The 22,055-nt window shown below is 45.4% G+C and overlaps 1 protein-coding gene across 2 annotated transcripts in view; it reads right to left on the bottom strand.

Annotated features, from left to right (window-relative positions):
* ANKRD16 (ankyrin repeat domain 16) overlaps nucleotides 1-22,055 on the bottom strand; it is a 32,380-nt gene that overhangs the window by 5,987 nt on the left and 4,338 nt on the right. Inside the window, exons 3-6 of one of the 2 annotated variants that reach the window (XM_042470206.1) lie at nucleotides 9,175-9,395; nucleotides 7,206-7,248; nucleotides 5,324-5,432; nucleotides 3,976-4,137 (exon numbers count right to left, since the gene is read on the bottom strand). In XM_042470206.1, the coding sequence (XP_042326140.1) occupies nucleotides 3,976-4,137; nucleotides 5,324-5,432; nucleotides 7,206-7,248; nucleotides 9,175-9,395 (535 nt within the window). The remainder of the gene's footprint in view (nucleotides 1-3,975; nucleotides 4,138-5,323; nucleotides 5,433-7,205; nucleotides 7,249-9,174; nucleotides 9,396-22,055) is intronic. The other variant, XM_042470207.1, reaches the window with a different exon arrangement.

The raw sequence follows: 22,055 nt of genomic DNA on the forward strand, positions 1-22,055 counted from the left end.
AAGCTGAAACAAATATGCAAATCAAGATATTCACATACTGTAATGCGTGCAACTCATGACTGGCCTTTGTTTGCAAAGAAAAAAAAATTCCTGAATAGGGAAATATGAGCCTAAATCCAACTGCTGAGCCCAGCTTCTCTTCTCTTGTTCACCTTCCCCCATTGCACCTCTCTTTCTTCCCCTCTCTTGCCTCCCTTGGTGCCTCCACAATGCCTCCCTTCCCCATTCCACAGTTCTATTTCTCTCTCTTCCTTGCTCCACCTACCATTCGTGCCATGTTTCCCTCCCATGCTTCTTGCACTCTGCTACTTGCATCTCTAGCCTTCTCTTCAGGGGTGTCATCAGGGGGGTGCGAGGGGTTCACACCCCAATGGGAGATACCTCAGAAGTGGGGTGAACACCCAGTGAGGTGGTTGCACCTGTTTATCCTATGACCCCTCTCCCCAGCCACTTCTCTCCGCCAGCCAGGGTGACTCTGCTGCCCATCAGCTTCAGCCGCTGGTGGAGTGCTGCTAATGTTCCCCAGCATCCCCTTCTGGGTCTGGCAAGGCTGCTGGGAAAGTGGGATAGGTGTCACCTCCTTTTCTCCCTTACCCAACATCCGCAACGGACCCAAAAGAAGTTGCCAGGTGGTAGCAGCACCGCATCCCCACCAGTGGCTACTAGTGGGAAGGTACTGCCTTGTGGTTCTGGTGCAGCTGCTGGGTGAGCAGCTGCGCAAGACCTGGAACAGAGTATCATCACACCTCCACCACAGCAGAGGTGGCTGGAGGGGGCAGATGGAGTGTGCGCCAGCCAAGCAGCCTAGGAAGTAACAGCATGGGGTGACACCAATCCTAGTGATGTCACTGCCTCTCTTTCCTCCTTTGCCTCACCTTGGGCCACTGCTCCTACAATCACCTTATGGCAACCTCTTTTGTTCTTTGCACCTTCCCACAGCATCTCTATCTCCCCCTTTCCTTTTCCTTCCCTGCTTCACCCCACATTTTGCCACATCTCCCTCTCATCCTTCCTCTGCTCTGTCACTTCTATATATCCCTATCCCCTTCCTTCATGCTGCCACACTTTCTCTAGCACCCATCTGCGCTCATAGTCTCCCTCCCTCCCAGCTCCGCTCTTATAGAAGGGCTATAGATTTGCATTTCTTTAAATAAACGCTTGGAATCCTAGCCCGATAACAGACCAAACAGACACAGTGTGGCATGTTTAAAAATCCCATGAAATTAAGAAAAACTGGAGGTTTCACAGCCTGATTAATATGTAGGGTTGCAACTGTCCTTTTCTTTAACCATTTCACTTCAATCTTCTCCCCAAAACCAACTGTGGTACCTGAGGATTGAGTATTGGTACTCCACCAGTGTATCTGAGGATGTGGATTGTAATCCATGAAAGCTCATGCTAAAATGAATCTGTTAATCCTCAAGATGCTACAAGATTCCTGCCCCAGCTTTTAAATCCTATAGACAGTGCCCTGTGGATCAGATCTGTTTCTTTCTCTCACTGTGCTGCCCTGAGTAGTGCTTAAAAGCTGCCCCATGTTTCCAATTTGGAAGTAAGAATTAACAAGAAGCCACCTTGCTTGCTTTATGGAAGAATCAGCTAATGTGCTTGGTGGGAATTTGGCACAAGACCAGACTGGGGCCAGTTTGTATTCAAGAATTTGCCTCCTTCCCAGTTTCCCCACCTGCACATCAGCTCATAAGAGTCACACTCCAAAGCCAAGAGAGACAGAGCACAGTTGCTGAAACCCAGGAAGTGTGGCTGATGAATGTTTGGCTCTTTTTACCCACATTGAAGGCACTGTTGAGAGTGACACTTCTGCAAATGAACAAGGATTGCACTAGTCTGTTGAAAAGAGAAAGCAGAAGTTGTAGTGACTCATTAATATGACTAACTGCGGTCAAAAAGAAAGTGCTGGTAAAATGCTCAGACGTGATGAGACAAGACCACCTGCTGCCCTCAAGGACAGGTAGGGTCAGACTCAGCATCTCAGAAGTGGTCACATCACATGATTTATCATAGGCAGAGCTTAGACAAGTTACTTTTCAGGGATCCACCTTCCAAAATAGTATAACAAGCAGGGCTGCTGCATGGGAGATTCTAGAAGTTGTGGTTCAAGAATGTAACTATCCCAAGCTCAGGTTTTAGGTGAATTTGCAGTTTGTTTAACTGACTGATATGTGTGCTCAGGGCCATATTGTCATATGGATATAGTGGCTTTTCAAAGAGATAAACATGTAGTTGGAATCCAGTCAATTTGAAACACCGTATTAGTACTTGGATGGGAGACTGCCAATGAATGCCAGGTGCCGGAGGCTCTGTTTTAGAGGAAGGAACTGGCGAAACCACCTCTGAGCATTCCCTGTCTAAGAAAATCCTATGAAATCAATGGGGTCACCATAAGTCCACAGGGGACTGGAAGACACATGTACACATATTCACGTATCTTTCTAAAAGAGAGCTCTAAGATCTTCCTCAGAGACCCTTCTCTCTGTTTGACTATTTTCTCAGGCTTCTGTGGTGGGAGTAAGAGAGAGGTCCTTCTTGGGGGATGCTCCTAGACTTTGGAACTCCCTCCCTAAAAAGGCTAGGATGGCTCCCTCCTTGCTTTCATTGTATTCATTGTATGTACAGCGCTGTGTAAATTTACAGCGCTTTATAAATAAAGGTTAATAATAATAATAATAATAATAATAATAATAATAATAATAATAATAAATTCATATTCCATCTGAACTTTAGGGATTGACTGTGATAGGCTTTCGGTGGTGTGCTGAGCTGTTCTGTTGACTTTTAAAAAAATATATTGTCTTTTAATTGATTTTAAATGGCTTTCAGTCTACAGATTGTGCAATTGCTTTTTTTTAAAAAAAATCATATTTTTAGTTGTGTTTGTATAATTTTTAATCTCTACTAGCTTTAGTAATTTGTACAATGACTTGAGACCCATTATTAAGAAAAAGGCAGGATACAAATGAATACAATAACAATAATGATAATGATTTATATGCATGATTTCCAATTTCTATGCATGGTTATGAAAGCTGGACAGCAAAGAAAATTGATAGGAAGAAAATGTGGTGCTGGAGTAGAGTTCTAAGGATATCATAGACTGGTAAAAAGACAAATTAATAGGACCTAGAGATAATCAAGTCTGAACTTTCAGTAAAAAACAGCATGACAAAACCGAGGCTGTCGGATTTTGGGATGTTAAAAGATGACGTGACTCAGTTGAAAAGATGATTTGTTGTTGTTGTGTGACTTTACTTATGGTAGCCCTAAAATGAACATTTCATGGGGTTTTTTTTGCCAGAATTTGTTCAGAGAGGGTTTGCCCTTCCCTTCTTCTGAGACTGAGAGAGTGTGATGTGTCCAAGATCACCCAGTGGGTTTCATACCTTGACCTCTCAGTGTCCTAATCCAACCCTCAAGCACCTACATCACACTGGCTCTAATGATTGGTAAAGCAGAAGAAGGTAGGTAAAGAAGAAGACCGCACTATAAGTCAATTGATTTAATCAAGGAAGCTGCAACCCTGAGTTTGCAAGACCTGAACAGGACAATGGGTGACTGGGGACCAGGGAGGTCTCTCATTGAGAGGGTTTCCATAAGTTGAAGACAATTTGACAGCCAACAACAACCACAATATAATGAAAATGACAACAATAATAAACCTCTTTTGGGAAGGCAGACTTTGAGTTTTAAGGAGCCCTGGTGGCACAGCAGTTAAATGCCAGTAATGCAGTCACAAGGTTGTGAGTTCAGTCCCAGGGGCTCCAAGGTTGACTCAGCCTTCCATCCTTTTGTAGGTTGGCAAAATCAGTACCCATCTTGTTGGGGGGCAATTGGCTTACAGATTGTAAACCATTTAGTGCTCAGTTCACCAATCAGCGATATACAAATGTAAATGCTATTGCTATTGAGTTGAACAAAATCTGAACCCTAGCAACTTAATGATAGGAAAATATTAAGGACCTTGGCAGCATAATGAAGTGCAGTGAGCTGCAGGGAGGTGGCTCTTGCATTGACATCGACACTGAGATCAGAAACGAGAAACCGAAGGGCATCGTCCTGTGCTGTGACTGCCGCCTGGTGCAGTGGTTGAGTCCCAAGTGCATCTGTGGTGCTCTGATCAGCCTGGAGGTGGGCAGGAAATAATCTTGCATGAGAAACCTGCTTGAGATTTTGAGGCATGCTGTGCAGAGTTTTCAGAGCTTGAAGAAGTTATTTTCCCCCAAGAGTACTGTTTCCCTGTCCTACTACTGCCACCAAATGTGAGGACCCCCACCTGTCCCACTGATATGGCATTAAATGTGGGGACTTTCCAGGTGCCCCTGTGGTTCTTGTGAGACTTTATTTGTGGAATTCCACCACTGGACACCACCACCCTTGAAACACTATTGCCACCAAGGTTGTTTGTCTGGGCTCATCCACACCAACAGCACTTTTGCAGTGCTCCCAGAGGCACTAATGTATAATACAAAAATTAATTTATTAAACTGAAGTTCAGCACAGCAAAATATCACTTATTTAATACATCTAAACCATGATTGACCCAAACTAACTAACCCTAACTCACATCCCTCTCTCATATCTATATCTATAGAGTCCAGACAACTATCTGTTGGGGATGCTCTAGCTGGAAGTCCCGCATTGAGTGAAGGGTTCGTATCAGTGGGACATGGGGCCCCTTCCAATTCTATGATTCTAACTTTGACATTCATGCCTCTCAGATTCACTGTCATAAATGCCATCCTTAAAAAAATACTACCATTCAAACACAGCCAATCACCAGACATACCCAACGCTCCATGCTCTTAGTCCCTCCAAACAGACCACTTACCTTATTACAATTACTATACATCACATACATAATCACTGCTGCTGCTGCTGCTGCAGAAGCATGCCTTCAAATCATTTCCAACTTATGGCAACTCTAAGGTGACCCTATCATGGCAAGATTTGTTCAGAGGGGTTTTTACTTTTGCCTTCCTCTGAAGCTGAGAGATTGTGATTTACCCAAGGTCACTCAGGGAGGACTTGCACCCTGATCTCCACAGACGTAGTCAAACGCTCAAAGCATTACACCACTAGAAACCCCATTATAGGGTTTGCTCTAGGGTTGCCGTAAATCATAAATGATATGGAAGGCACATAACAAGAGCAGTTTTTGCAAACAGGATATTATGGTTCACTGTTAATGTATTTCTGATGCATACCTAAGCCATAAAAAAAATCTGCATAGAGAACAAGGAAGATTTGAGACACACACTGGCATCGTTTTAAAAGGCACAGCCCTTATTTCTGGACCATCCATGCATACCTTATGCTTATCTAGAAGCAGCTGGGCAATATCAAGGTGCCCATTTTGTATGGCATCCATAAAGGGAGTGACTCCACATTTGTCAGCACTGTCTGGTTCATAGTGGCACCTTGGGATAAACACAGAAAGGACAAGGCAGTGTAAAGGACAGGCGAAACCCACAATACACTACTAACTTCACTGCTCTGTGCTAGCCCCATAATGCTTGCTCCATAAATAAGAACTGTAACTGTGAAGTGTGAAAGACTGCCTGGTCACAGTCTTCCCTACCCTGGGAGATCAGTAAGATGTACTATATTTCAATTGATAAAGAAACCAGCTGGATCTTGTTTGTAGGAAAATAAAATTTTATCCAATCATCAGCATATTTGCACATCTAGAACATGTCTAGAAAGGGGCAACCATGATGATCAAAGGTTTTGAAATCTAGCCTAATGAGCAACAACTTAGGGAGCTGGGTATGTTTAGCTTGAAGGACTTGTGTAAGTGTCTTGAGTTAGAAGCTCTGGTATAACCTCTTTAGACCAGAGTGGAATTGGACAGCTCTCCAGTTGTCAGTGAACTTCATCTCCAGCTGTTGAAATCTAGATGCTGTTGAACCCCCAGCATTCCTTCCCATTGGATGTGTAGGCTAAGGGTGCTGGGATGGCAATCCAGCAATGTCTGCAAACGATGCCCTATGAGAAGGGACTTAAGGAGCTGGGCATGTTTAGACTGGGGAAGAGAAGGTTAACATGGGGCATGATAGCCATGTTTAAATATTAGAAAAATTGTTCTACTGAAAATGGAACAAGCTTGTTTTCTGCTATTCCAGAGACTCGGACACAGAGCAATGGATTCGAACTACAGGAAAAGAGATGCCACCTCAACATTAGGAAGAACTTCCTGAGGGTAAGAGCTGTTTAACTGTAGAATGGAGGCCCTTGGAGGTGGTGGACTCATCTCCTTTGGAAGTCTTTAAACAGAGGTTGAGTGGGCATCTTTTGGAAATGTTCTTGTATATTCCTGCATGGCAGGGATTGGACTAAATGACCTCTTTAGTCCCTTCCAGCTCAATTGGAAAACTTAGATATGGCAGTATAGTTGCTGGTAACATCAAGACTGGACTTATGCTATGTGCTCTATACTGTACTACCTCTGTATTAACTTCTGCAACTTCCATTAGTTTAAAACACAGCAGCCAGGTTGAATACTGGTACATCTACAAGTGACTGTATGACACCAGTAATAAAATCACTCCACTGGCTGCTAGTTTCCAGGCAAAGCACAAAGAATTGATTATTACCTTTAAAGCCCTACATAGTTTAGGTCTAGATTATCCACAGGATCATGTTCTCCTCTATAATCAAACTGATATGCTTGGGTCTGGGAGACATCTATGTCAGTCAGCCAAAACTAGGCTGACTGTTACCCAGAAGACATTTTCTTCAGCTGCTGCCAACTGTGGAATTATCCGATGGAAGAGTGTCAACTCAAGATACTGTGTGAGTTTAAAACAGCAGTAAAGACCAATTTCTTCCAGAAGGCCTACCCAAATTATTTCAAATTGCGGTTTTAAAGCGTTTATTGATGGATTTTAATATGCATTGGTTTTATATGTTCCTTTAGCAGATGTTATATGTTGTGTTATTTGTTGTCATTCCCTGTCTCAATCCACAGGAAGAGGAGGGTAAGAAATAAATATTATTACCATCATTATTATTACTAAGATTATATGATGACAGTTATTTTAAAATTTGCACCCTATAACCTGCAAATCTATAATCTTGTCCTCTTAAAAATAAAACAAATGATGCCTAAGGGGCAGCACAGTGACTGAAGGGAAGAAGGGAGGGGGAGAAAGGACTGAGTCATACGGGAAACAGGGACCAAGTTGGCCTACCTTTCAAGCAGCACTTGCACAACCTCCAGGCATCCGTGCATCGCTGTGGGATGAGAGCAGAAATGAATTATAAATGCTTCTGAAGTGTGTGTGATGGAAGGAGAGAATAAAGAGATGTGAACGCTATAGCCTTTCCCTTTTGTAAGCTTTATTTCCATTTCCATTTTGGTCATGAATGATCCTTTCATCATTGTTATTAATACCTTACATCCCACCATTCAGTTTCTCCATACGCTAAAAGGATGATTCAGAATGCCGTTTCAAGGTCATTCACTTCATGGTTCATCCCCTTGAAGGATAAAGGGGGAGAACCAGCTTTCCTCAACATGGTGTTCTCTAGATATGTCCAACGATAAAACCTATCATCCCCAACCAACATGGCTGGGGGTGATGGGAGTTGCAGGCCAACAAATCCAGAGATGCTCATGTCCGGGGAAGGCTGCTGTAAATGGTTACAAGAGTGTTGACTCTGGTGGCGAAATGGCACAAATGCATGGAGAAATATAACCTCCAAATGTCTCCAAGGATTAAGAAGGGGTATGTGGTTGAAATACATCACAGAGTCCCATGCTTGTGTGTGCACATGTGTGTGAGAGAGAGAAAGAAAGAGAGAGCGATTGTTTCATGAGGAAGGTAGAGCTGGGAAAAGTTCTCTTTTTAACAACAGCTCCTAGAATTTGTCTGGTGGCCATGCTGACTGGAGGATTCTGGGAGCTGCTGTCCCCAAAAGTAATTTTTCCCAGCTCTGAAATCCTGTGAAGTAGGTTAGAGCTGAGAAACAATGACTTGTCGATGGCTGAATGATAAATCTGAACCTATCACCTGGTCTTAAACCTAGTACTCCATTCACCATGGTCACTTTGCTTTTAGAACAGTGGCGGACACAGCATGGCCTGTTGGCCCCATGCAGCATCGCGGCTCCACTTTTGTGGATCCTGCAGACCCAGCATTCTCTCTCAGTCTTTAAACCATACAAAATGTTTCTTAAATGCTTTTGGTATGATTTTTTGTACAATTTTACACACCCACCCAACATACATAAAGTCCCCCAAATATGGGAAAACATGCAAAAAAGCCCCACAAGTCCACACTATCTCTAAATACAGTATATACTCGACTATAAGTTGACCTCATGTATAAGTCAAGGGCAAGTTTTGCAGCCAAAATTATGGATTTTGATATGATCTGTGGATACATCGCGGGTAAAATTTAAGGACATGTAACAAGGGATATAAGGAACAAAGCCAAGAAAAACAATGCCAAAGAACACCAACATTTTCCCAACCAGGCTTTAAAAAGGCCAGAAGCATAGCAGCAATGGAGGGAGCAGAGGGGGCTGGTGCTTCTTTCAGGTTCTCCCAGGATGGAATAAGCTCTCACCGTTCACTACTGAGAGAAGGGTATACAGTAATTTCTTTTTTGATAAGAGTTAAAGTACAGTACATTCACTGACCTGTGGATAAGTCAACCCAGGCTTTCTGGGTTATTGTTTGACTAAAATTTTTAGACTTATATATGAATACCTCCATTTTATACGTCAATTTTCCTCTTCAGTTCTTCTGTTGTACTGATTCCTGTTGCCACTTTGAGAGGGACTGCAGAGGAAAATGGAGGTATTTGGGCTTGCTATATGTTCAGGGCGTACACAGCCCCATGTTGTAGGGTAAGTGCCACCCTGGCTCCTCCACAGTTATGACTGCTGCTTCAGAAGAAAGTGGCAGCTGATAGGCCAAGCCATTGATTCTCCATTCTTAAGGTTTGTTTCAGGGAGTCCCATTTTGACAGTGCTTTTTGCCCCTAGGCTGGCGATTGGGGGAGCTTGGGGTCAGCAGCTGACAATGGCAACACTTGATATTTCTGACCATCTGTTAAATGCCATCTGTTTTCAAGCTGAATCCATTTTACACATGGAATATTGATTCTCTGCTGCTGACACATTGCTTGTTGTACGGTACAATGCAGGTCCTACCTGCTGTGTGCAGAGGAGTCCTTTTGATCTTGCTTTCTGTGACCCAGATGTTAGGAGAGACGTCAAGCAAGTACTGGATCACTCCAGGATCCCCCTCTCGGCAAGCTATGTGGAAACAGTTCCAGCCATCTTTGTTCTTCAGTAATGGGTTTGCGCCATGCTGGACAAGGTCTTGAATGACCTCCAGCTTCCTCCTTGTACAAGCCATCATTAGGGGAGTCCTAGCATGAGAAGGGAAAGCAAACAGTGTGCAGCCAATTATCAGAAATTGCTTTCCAGTTCCCAGGAGCCAGCATTCAATATTTTCCAACCCTTCTTGGGCCGATCAGAAAATAATGTCCTGAGCACAGAAACCACACGGCTTTTGTACCTTTATTTATGAGGAAGAGGGAATTTCCACAGGTGTAGCATGTTGTGCAAGCTTCACTTGAAATTCTCTCCCCCACACAACTGCTAAAACTGCAGGAGCCCTGCTGTCTTTTTATTCATGCAGCCACTGTAGGTTTGGCACCTGGAACAAGTTCAGAAGGAGCCTCACTCAGCCTCAGATGACTTCTCACTATGTTGTGGACTCACAAAGGCAACCAGTGGATCTGATATCATGGGGTCAGTGAATCAAGCCTTGGTTTTACACAGTGATCCTCCTGCAGCATCACAGGAACCGTCCTGGTGTTGGACCTTATATCTCACAGTGGTCTGGCAATGGGAGAACTCCTGTAAAGTCTCAGGAGGATTGGCCACGAAACTGAGAGTGGAGGCACTTCTTCCACAACCACAAATCCACCAGCTGACAGGATGCACATTACAGTTGGCCTTCCATATCCACGGATTCTGCATCCATGGATTCCACTATGCATGGCTTGAAAATATTTGACAACAAAAAATTCCCAAAAGCAAACCTTGATTTGGACACCATTTCACTACGCCATTGTATATAATGGGGCCTGAGCAGCCATGGGCTTTGGTATCCACGGGGGTGCTGGAAGCAAACCCCATAGGATTAGCAACAAGAAATCTATCAGCCATGTTAGTACTTTCTGCAACTTTGTGTGTGGTGCTGTACTTTGAAATCTTCCATAACGCCACCTGCAACTGATGAAATGAGCTGCAGTCTATCAATTATTATGCTATTTATGAATCTTTAAACAGCCACAGAATATTGGTGGTTTTAACGTGGTTTCATTAGAAGCCAAAATTTGATCCTACCTTGTTGGACAAAAACAAGCTAGTTTGATGGCATGATGAAATGGCAACCTATAGCTGCATCTGCACTGCAGAATTAATGCCAAATGCTTTAACTGCCATGTTTATTGTGGCACCAGAGCTCTTTGACAGAGGTGGCTGAATAGCTCACCAAACTACAAATCTCTACTTGCTTTTACCCCAAAACCCCCTCTCAACTTATACATGAGGTTGACTTACATTCAAGCATATATGATAGTTATGCCTGCTGGAGTCTTCTAAGTTCTTTAGCACTGTTTTCCTTTGTTTTGTCCTTTACATCCTTCATTACATGCCCTTAAGTTTTACCCTTGAATTATCATATCAAAATCCATAATTTTGGCCCCAAAACCTGCCCTCGACTTATACATGAAGTTGACTTATAGTCGAGTATACACAGTAGATGATGGGCAGAGGCAGCTCCTCTTCCTTATCTTTACTGGAGAAGAGCAAAGGGTGGGCATGGTCTGTGTGTCTGGCAGGAAAGTGATATCTCTGGAACTGAATCTGAAGAAGAAGCAGAAAGGTGACTTGGCGGTCTGCAAGAATTAATCCTATGGGTCTGTGAGTCCCATCGGAAATCTGTGGGGAACAGAAATCTTTTAGAATCTAACTGCTCAATAGTGGAACATGGTGCCTCAGAGTGTGGTGGAATCTCCTGCTTTGGCAGTTTTTAAACAGAGGCTGGATGGAATATGGTGGAGTCTCCTTCTTTAGAGAATCCTAGAATCATAGAGTTGGAAGAAACCACAAGGGCCATCCAGTCCAACCCCCTCCCATGCAGGAACTCTCAATCAAAGTATATCTGTCCAGCCTTTGTTTAAAGGCCTCTAAGGAAGGAGACTCCACTACACGCCGAGGGAGTGTCTTCCACTGTCGAACTGTCAGGAAGTTCCTCCTAACGTTGCGGTGAAATCTCTTTTTCTGTCACTTGCATCCATTGCTCCGGGTCCTGTTCTCTAGAGCAGCAGAAAAAAAGCTTGCTCTCTCCTCAATATAACATCCCTTAAAATATTTAAACAGGGCTATCATATCACCTCTTAATCTCCTTAATCTTCTCTCTCCAGGCTAAACCCCCAGCTCCTAAGTCGTTCCTCATAGACTTGGACTTGGTTTCCAGACCCTTCACCATTTTAGTCCGCTCTTCTTTGGACACGCTCCAGTTTCTCAATGTCCTTTTTGAATTGTGGTGCCCAGAATGGACACAAATTCCAGGTGGGGCCTGACCAGAGCAGAATACAGTGCACTATTACTTCCCTTGATCTAAACACTATACTTCTATTGATGCAGCCTAAAATTGCATTGGCCTGGTTAGCTTCCACATCGCACTGTTTGACTCATGTTCAACTTGTGGGTCTACTAGGACTCTTCCTTCTTCTTATTATTATTATTAACCTTTATTTATATAGCGCTGTAAATTTACACAGCGCTGTACATACAAACTTTTAGTTAGACGGTTCCCTGCCCTCAGGCTGACTCCTAGATCCCTTTCACACATAGTCTCCTTAAGCCAAGTGTCCCCTGTCCGTATATCTGGGCATTTCATTTTTTCTGGCCCTAAGGTTAAAAACAGAGGCAGTATGGCCATTTGTTGGGGGGGTGCTTGTGATGAGTGTTCCTGCATGAGAAAGGGGTTGGACTGGATGGCCCTTGAGGTCTCTTCCAACTCTGTGATTCTATGTTCATTGTAATAAAGGCTAAAAAAATAAAACAAAAAGTGCTAAAGGTGGAATAAATGAACGAATCCAACGATGACGACCAGTCTGATTTTTTCAAGCAATCAACAGCCGCCCCTCGGTCCAGCAGATATAAGAGACAGTCCTGGTGACCCATGGAACCGCTTCGTGGAGAGGACGCTTGTAATCATTATTGAACAGCACCAGGTCCCTTCCAAGACCTCGACTAGTAGCGGAGGACACATCAGGTGGCCGTTCCGGGCTGCAGTAGTGGAGCAAAGTGTCCCTGACCGCCAAAGTGCTCCTCCTCTTCACGTCCTTGATCAGATCCTCCACGTTCTTCATCTCTTCTGGAGAAGGGCGAGCTTTCCTTCTGAACTAACCTGGGAAGAGGTTCTGGAGTTTCTCCTTCGGCCATCACTAACACCGGTCCAAGGATCTCTGTAGTGCTTGCGCAGGCAGCCTCGAAATCCAGTTTGAAAGGAGCCCATAGAAGTCTAATGCTGAAAAAAAAAATTAAATTAAAATTGAAATTAAAAGCTCCATAAGGCTTTTCCCCTTCCCTTTTTATACGAAATGCAAGCCAACATCTTCCTCTCTCTTTCACCCCAGCCACATGATAGCATTTTGAGTCAGTCGCCAATGGAGTGATGGATTTATGGTTTCCAGAGATGTGTTTTGAAGAAACTAGCCAACAAAACCCGTGATAGGTTTGCCTAGGGTCGCTGTAAAGGCACAAATGACAACAATGGGTTTTTGGAGTTGGACCTCTGGGGACCAGGGTTCGAATCTCTGCTGGGACACAGAAGAAACCCACTGAGTGTCCTTGGGGAAGGCTCATAGACCCTAGCCAGGAGAGTCTGCCATGAGGAATGCTGGGAACTACAGTCCAAGGAGATCTAGAGGGCTGCACGACTCCCAATATGGTCTATCAATTAATTCACATTGAATTCACAACAGCTCTCCTCTGCCTAGGGCTAAATATGGATCCAACCCAGCGTGTTGGAAGGTTGGGATATACACTGTCCCTCCACAAGACCCACCGTGAATGTGGGAAAAATTGCACATAACAAAAACAACCACGTTTTTTACCTGAGGGAGCACTTCTCTAGGAATATATAGGTCTTCCCGGGCAACTCTGTGGCCAACATCAGTGCGACTTTGGATAAAGCTGACCGTAAAGTTGCATTGGAGGACTTAGATATGCCGAGACAGAACAGATTACCGTTAAAGTGTGGTTTGACTGCGACGCTGGTAGCCGGCGTTTGTGTGTACAAGGTGGTCAGGATGGGAGTTGTAATCAGGGGGAAACAGGAGTGATGGGACTTTAGGCCCGTTACAAACGGGCCTTAAAGTAATGGCGACGAGCGTGTACTAGGGTTAGAAAGGGGCATCCTTTCCGGACGCCCCTAACCTAGTACACGCTCCGGTGTAGAAAATGGCAAGCGGCCATTCCAACACGGCTGCCGCCATCACTACGTCACGACAGCGCTGCTCTAAACGAGGCGGCGTGGTTGTGACGTATTGGGGCTAGCCCCAGGGCACTAGTGCGCCTTTCCAAGGCCCCGGAAGGAGCTCCGTTTGGAGCGCCTTCCTGGCTTTGCGTCGCTGGGCGCAGCCTTCAAGACGGCTGTGCCGCGACGCAGAGGAGAAAGGGGCCAAGCGGCCCCTTTCTCCTCCTCCCCCTGCCGTCGCAGGTGTCCTTTCCAGTGGCAGGAAGAGCGGCGTTTTGCCGCTTCCTCGCAGCCTGGAAAGTGGCGGATTGGGGCCTCAGCGTTGGCCGCTCTGGCTGCTGAGCCCCGACCTGGCGGGGAAACGGGCGGGTGCCAGGCCGCCGCTTTTCGGCAGTCTGTAACCCGCCATAGATTAATAGATCAAATATTACAAAGAAGTAGGAAGAATTAAATGGTAATTAATGATAGAAGATATTGGAGGTAAAGTATGTAAAGAGGGTAAGAGTAAGTAGACGGGGAGTTAAAATGAAGGAGGGTGGTTAGGAGGAGTGAGAAGGGGCTGGAAAGGATGATAGATTAGAAAGGATGCGAGAGCAGAATGGGAAAAGAGAGCGGGGAAGAAGTAGACCGGGAAAAAAGAGTGCACGCATGAGCCAATTCATTATATGGGAGCATGACCGTGTCTTATATGGAATTGGGTTTGTACAATTGTGTTGTATCATTTATATTTGTGTATTTGTTTTTGTATGTTATTCAGGTCATAAAATGTAAGTTTAAACAAACATAGATCAATATAGAAAATTATAATTAATATAGATTCATTTATAGATTAAATTACGACTAAGACAACCTGCCTATGGGCTATGCATGCAGGTTTTAATACATAACGTTCAAACATTAACTTGCTAGTTGTTTGTTATGTGTGTACTTATTGTTGTCGGTTTGGCTGCAGGAGGGAGGGGGGGGATTGTGGTGCTTTATTTATTGTTGGCGGATTTCACGGATTAAAAAGAAACAGTATTATTTATTATGAGAGTCGGGGGTACAAGGTGGGGGATGGGACTGTAGTTGTGGGGGGAACAGGGCGTGATGGGAGTTGTGGTTGGAGGGTGCGGTGGGGATGATAGGCCTTGCAGTCAGAGGAGACGGTGAAGAGGAGATTGTAGTTGGGGTGTGTACAGAGGGGGTGATGGGAGTTGCAGTCGGGTGGCCTGGGTGGGGGATATGGGTGTTGTAGTCAGGGAGGTGGAAATGTTGATGATGGGGATGGCAGTGGGTATGTGTACAAAGTGGGGGATGATGGGGGCCGTCGTGGGAACAGGGAGGGTGATGGGAGTTGTAGTGATAATGGACTGGTAGCTGGGTGTTGTATACAAGGCGGTGGGAGGGGAGTTGTAGTTCGGGGTGCCGCGGTGGAGATGGGGCGCTGTAGTTGGGAACGGTGATGACGATGGGGATTGTGGTTGGTATATGTGCATACAGGTGGGGATGACGGGAGTTGCAGTCGGGGGCAGCGGGAAGCGGGTTGATGGGGGTCTTGTCGGACGGCGCCAGGAGGACGATGGATTTGTAGTAGTCCCCTCTTTAACACCCAGCGCTGCCGTGACCTTACCCCGCTCGCCGAACATTTGGCGGACTTCCGAGCGAGGGGCTCCTTTAAGGAAACACAAATCTCGGGAGGAAATACGTCACCAAACTCCGGGCAACTTTCGCGCCCCCCTCTTCAGTGTCGCCTGCCCACCTCGCCGACCCCGGACAGCGCAAGGGGCCTTAATGAATAGGCTCGTTGCGGACGTCGATCGCGCTGGTGGCGGGGCTAATGGCGTCGCGGCGCGGCAGTAGGGGTCGGTTGCAGGTTGCAGCGCAAAGGAGGCGGGGGAAAATCATGTTCGGGGTGAGCGCGCAAAAGAGAGTAGTTCCTGAAGATCAGAGTAGAGTTTGGGCCTTGGCTTGCAAGAGTAATTAAGGGGCTTGCTAATCCTAATTGCATAACAATTTAATTCTGGCTAATTCCCTCCAATTAACGGAGGGTTTTTTTTGGGGGGGGGTGGATAATTTGTAGAGGCCGTGTCATAGGTCCGAGACACACTGCAGAACAGAAGCAGTTTTGAGAGCGGTTGTAACTGCCCTGGTTCACGAACTAGGGAATCCTGGGAAATGGTAGTTCCTGATGGAGTGCGGTTCCTTGGTTCGTTGTTTGGACGCTGCGCTCGGTGGCCCTGTCTAACGGTGGTCCGTCGGTAAACTATTGGGAAGGCTGTGTTGCAATGGGCTAATTTAGCCAAGGAGCAGAGAGAGCCTCTCACAGCCGCAGGAGTCCTACCAAAACGGCTCCATTGGACCCCCCCAAAGGCAATGTACAACAAACACGGATCAAGGAACCACGAGAGACACTTCGGACTGGAGGGCGACTGAAATGGTGAAGGGTCTGGAAGCCATGAAGCCCTGTGAGGAAGGACTCAGGGAGCTGGGAGGTTTAAGCCTTGGAGAAGAGAAGTAAGAGTGGATATCATAGCCCTGTTTTAACTATTTTGAAGGGATGTTTAAACTGAGGATGGAGCAAGCTTTGTTTTCTGCTGCTGCCAGAGAACAGGACCCAATGGAGCAATGGATGCCAAGCTCCAGAAAAGAGATTCCACCTGAACATTAGGAGGGACTTCCTGAGAGTAAGGGCTGTTCGACAGCGTGAACACACTCCTTCCTCGGAGACTGTGGTGGAGTCTCCTTCCTTGGGCTGTCGTTGTAGCAGAGGCTGGATGGCCATCTGTCCAAGAGATGCTTTGACGGGGAGTTTCTGCATGGCAGAAGAAGGGGGCTGGGCTGGATCAGGGCCCTTTTTGGGTCTCGTCCAACTCTATGATTACTATGAGAAAAAAATCGTCATCAGTAGAACATATATAAACCACCTGGGCACAAAAAGCTCTTGCAACACCAAAAAATCTGGACCAATGCCAAACAACGATTGGGTCAAAAATCACAGGGAAGCCATTGAAATCCACAAACTCTTAGACACACTTACACAGGAAAGAAGGAAACCTGAAAGTGAACAAAGTTTGGCTTCCATTCCTGAAAAACAACCCAAACTCAAAGACCCAGCAAATCAAAGGAAAGCCACCAGGATGAAGGTGCTTTCCTTTGCAAACACGGATCGCAGATGAAACAGAGCACTGCTTTCAAGAAAACCTTGTTGTGGGCAAACAGAAGAGTTTCCTCCTCGATTTAAGGGTGGGAGCGAAAATCATCCCGTGGTCAAATTAACCGTTTCTCCCCTTCCCTTTTCCAGTTGCTGATCGCTTTTCCCTTTTGTATTCCAAAACCAAAACCCTTTTCCATGGGGCTGAGAAGAGTGACGCACCTTTGCTTCTGACGTTCAATTCCCAAACTTTGTTCCATGCACACAATATAAAAAAATTGCTAACAGTACATTCATGGGATGTTAAAGGCATATATAAAACACAAATAATTTTGGCATAGACTTGGGGTCTCATCTCCAAGATATCTCAAGGAGTCCAAAATCCCAAACAACACAAAATATTTTCCAGCCCACCAAACATTTTGCATAAAGGAAACGCAAACCGTACAGCAAAATTTCCTTGTCCTTCCGGTCAGCACACTTTGTGATCTGTGTTAAAAAAGCAAAATGCAACGGGGTCAACTTACATGACCTTGAATAAAGCCAATAAGTCACTCGCCAGTTACATGTGGGAATAGACTGCAGAAAGCAATAATAAGTAGTCTGGAGATGGGGCCCAGATCTAAATGCAAAATGTGTGGTAAAATTGTTGATTTGTTGTGTTCCCGCCTTGACCGGGGGAAGAACCAGAATAAAAAAAATGCCTGTATTAATATATGTAAGAGCACCACCATTCAGTTTATAGGCTTATGACTTTTGCAGATCTGATTATCAAGGAGTAAAATTAATATGTTTCCCGCAGGAATCGCTAGATCCCGCCAATGCGACGCTGCAGAAGTGTGGCTCAGAAAAGTCACACTGGAGGACCTAGAGATCCTATAAGACAACCCTTCCGCTCAGCAATGTGTTGGGTCCCCAGTTTGATTCTCACACTCATGCCACTCCATGTTTGTGGCCTTTGAGACTTTTGTGGATATGATTATTCCACAGAATTTCATTAATATGGTCTCCCCTGGGAATAACAGGGGCCCCAGATGCAACTCTAATAGGGCCGTTAACCGAAAGTCCGCAACTGAACATTCCTAGAGAGAACACGCCACTAGGCATTTGCAGCTCCTCTGCGCAAATTGTAGGGTCCAATGTACTGCAGACGTTGACCAAGAGTGGACACTGGAGGACCTAGAGATTCACTAGAGGAGGTGTCGACCTCAATAAAAACATAGTGTTTTTGTAAATTTTTTGGTTTTTCCCACAATTCAACGGGGGTCCGTGCCACCTAAACCCGAGGGCGAATGTGGAGGGACAAGCGGGTAGTCACCTTTCACTAGATGCTGAACCATAGAGTTGCTTTGGAGGACCCAGAAACTCCTAGAGAGGTTCGTTCTCGTTAAAAAATTGTGTTTGTTTCCTTGTGGGCTTTTTTCGGTCCCTCTGTGGCCCTTGTCTAGAAAGAGTTTCTTCTGACCACAGTTTCGCCACATCTCTGCGGCAATCATTCACACCCAAACAAGAAACTATGAATGCACGCCGGAAAGCCTCGAATGCACAATTGTGTTTGTTATTGCAGTCTTCCACGTTAAACGGGGGCCCTATACCCCTAAAAAACCCCCCCCCCCGGAGGGCCACATTATTATTAGATTATAATCATCACATCATATCATCACAATCATTAACATCATTATAATTATACTTTGGCAAGGGAGCCATTTTAAGCGACGTCACTTTAACCCCCAACGACTGTAAGCTTTGACCCAGAATCCAGAAGGCAATCCACCCTTGACCAACACTTTCACAGCCAAAGGGCAAGGGGCAAAACCAGAACATTAACAAAAGCCATCTACCCAACTTAACCGGACAAAGAAGACCACAAAAGGTACAACAACACCTGAACGTTTGAACAATCCTAGAAGGCCTATACATCCCATTCCTGAGTAAAGGCAGATTTCCCATTTTGGAGTCAGGCCTCACTGAAGCTGCTGCAACAAGCACTGCAGAATTAATGCCAGTTGGACACCACTTTAAAAAAATAGTCATGCCTTCCATCCAGAGGGATCAATGGAATGGTAGTTTGGCAAGATAACCAAAGCCTCTGACAGAGAAGCTGACATAGCTCACCAAAACTACACAGCCCAGACGTCTATAGCATGAGCCAATGGCGATTAAAGTGGTGTCAAACAACCATGAGCAGTTATTCAGTACATTAACATATTTAGAGTTGATCTTCTGCTCATCAGACATCCACACGTGCTGTAAACGGAAAATCTCCCCCAGCTATTGTAGTTATCTGAAAAACATGTCTCATTGATGTGTCTATTAGCCAGCATGGTGGAGTTGGAAGCGCATGGTTGTGAGCCTAAGTGACCCGTTTCATCAAACCATGTGGAAACCCACGGGTGAACTTGGACAAGCTACATCTCATCTCCAGCCTCAAGGTAGTAAGTGGCAAAGCCCATTTGATTAATGTGAAGTTGAAAGGCTTCATGGCTGGCACCATAGTTTTTTGTTGGCTTTTTGGACTATGTGCCATGTTCTAGAAGAGTTTATTCCTGACATTTCACACAGACCAATCACCACACTGTGCTGAACATCGAAGAGCCAGCTAACAGAAGCCGGTGAAAACAATCAGAAATAAACCACATCTGATTACGTCGCCAAGAAGATATTAGTCCCAGATAGGGTTGCCTTGAGTCAGAGCAGTGTAAGGCAAAGACACATGACAACAAACGCATACCAATAGCTGTAACCTAGATGGGCCAATATTGAAACACCCAAGATGTAAAGAGGCTAGAACCACAGGAAACGATTGAATGAGAGGGTAGGCTCTGCTTGAAAGAATAGACAGTAAAGAGGTGACATGATCCACACTTCCCGATACCCTGAAGCGAATGGGAACCCCAAACTTAGGTCCCCCAGGTGTTTTGGGACTTCAAGTCCCAGAAGTCCAGCCAGCTTGGCCAACAGTCCAGGAATTTAAGGAAGCTCAGGTCGAAAACATTTGAGACCCAATCTGGGAAACCACATGAACCTAAAGGTTGTACAGGCGGATGAATGGAGCAAGCTTGTTTGCTGATGCTGCAAGATATAAAAAAACTGGGAACCAAGTGGATCAAGGACAAGAAAAGAAATTGATAACTAAACATGAGATAAGAACCTTTGAGAGATACGGTAACAGCTGTTCAGCAGTGGAAGGGACACCTTGGAAGGTGGCAGAACTAATGCTTTGTTTTAAAATGGGAGGTGGAGGCGCCTTGAGCGAATGCTTTAAGCTTGTGTTTCTTACAGTGGGCCCGCCACATGTGCAGCTGTGAGTTTTGGCAAATCTGATTATTCACGGAACGATTTGGATTGATATTGCCTATAGGATGTCTAGGTCCCAGCATAATGTCGTGGCAACTTTCGCTGAGATGACACATTGAGGATCAGAGATCCCATAGAGAGAACACGCTCTTGGCATGTGGGTCCTCCAACACATTCGTGGTTCAGCTTCGAGAGTGGAATGTTAACCAACAGAGCATTGTGGAAAAGGGATACGCAACCGTAACCTAGACAACAATCCAGAATTTTGTAGCTAGAGACCTCTATACTGTTTTCTGTACTGTCGTCGTCCTGGTCCCTGTCGGTGGAGGAGCAGGTCACCAGAGTATACATCACCGCACTACTTCCCAAAACAATCCATTCCTCAGAGAGTTCACGTAAACATGCCAACAAGCACCAAAATCAAACAGAGGAATCTCTGAACCTTAGCCCATGGAAGATAAAGATCTTGCTCCCTTCGCAAGGTTATGATGAGCCAGATAGTTTCTCAAAAAACGAACCGCATGTCTCCCAAAACCGACATCAGCTGCCATGTGGATGGTGGCCAATGGAACAGGAGGACAAACCATTTGCTGGACGGCTCCAATGGCGCCCGCCGCTAAAAGAAGTAACCAAAGAAGAAATTGTGACACACAAGATGAACCCACTTCCGGATCGCCGTCTTTGGGGCTCGTTGGAACCCGAGCTGGGATGTGCCACAAGGGCACAGTGATCACTGCCGATAAAGTCCCTTCTGGAAATCTTTGCCCTTGTGCCCCGCTGCTGATCTCTGCGCGAACCTCAGTCTGGTGTGCCCAACGGTGGATGGCGGATCAAATCTCTGAACTACAAGTAAGCACACGCAAATAGCAGGGGTTGGCAACATTTGGCCCATGGTCCATATTGGCCACCCATCTCCTTTCCTTTTTTTCTTTCCGCCAGACGACCTCCTACTGAAATTTCTGGAGTCCAAAAAGAATCCACGCCACATTTCCTCCGGGGGTTAAGGTGAAGGAACCTCTGGTGAAGCGTGTAAAAAAAACCCGCAAAGAAAAAAACAACTATTCTTTTTAACCCTAGAGAAGAAACCTCTCGGGAATCTCCAGGTCCCCTCCAGAACAACTCTATGGTCACACTACTGCCAGAAATTGGATCATAGAATCATGCTGGGAGGACCTACAAATGCCTAGAGATGTGTTTCTCTAAGAACATCTAGGTCCCCCAGCAACAACATCAACGGTCACTTCCTGGCAGAGTTGCGCTGGAGACCTGAGAGAACACTATTATTCAAAAAGCACAAACTAATCAAAGCCACAAAAGTTAAAGCCGCAACTGTGGAGGCCAGCGGACTGCTTTTGAAAACAACAAGGGCAGGAATCCCTGGTTTAGTAGCAACAATTGGTAGTAGGAAGGGGGGCCCTACACGCACCTCAGGGGTCAGGGTCAACAAATTTCTTATTAATGCAGTTTGTTTTGTTCCTAGAGGCCCCCCTCGTGGTGAATCTTCTGGGGTCCATTTCCCATTGCACAAAAAAAGGAATAGACCTGGGCGCTGGAATGGTCTGAGGTGGGGCAATGTTGTGAAATGGCCCCCAGAACGTTCAAGGGCACACAGTCAAGGATATGTGGGTGATGGGGGGGGGGGCTGCCGGGCTAGATCCCAGAGGCTCAAAAAAGCCTTGGAGGATTGCATCAGCTGTACCTTTCGTCCCCCCTGCTGCTGGGTGCAAGGGTGGCGATTGAAAGGTTCCCGTTTGTATTTTGTTGGTTTGTTTTTGTTGTTCTCTCCTCCCCAAAGAACAGAAAAAATGAAACTGCTGGTCATTTCCAAATACCCACCAGTGAACACACAGGTCTGTAAATCTATATTGTAGAGGAATGAACTGGCAAAACCACCTCCTGAGTATATCCAGCAAACCCAATGAAATTCCCGCAGGGGGTCACACAAAAGTTGACTGGCAACTGAAGGCAGCACATGCGCATCGCGCAAAGACTTCCCGTTGACTTGGGAAAAACTATAGTCTCAATACTGCAAGGCAAAATAGTCTTTTTGTTGTGGCCCTAAAAAATACCTAAAAAATAAGGCTAAAGATCTCACCAAAG

This window comes from Sceloporus undulatus, chromosome 5 (genome assembly GCF_019175285.1).
Source record: "Sceloporus undulatus isolate JIND9_A2432 ecotype Alabama chromosome 5, SceUnd_v1.1, whole genome shotgun sequence".
Classification (NCBI taxonomy): domain Eukaryota; kingdom Metazoa; phylum Chordata; class Lepidosauria; order Squamata; family Phrynosomatidae; genus Sceloporus; species Sceloporus undulatus.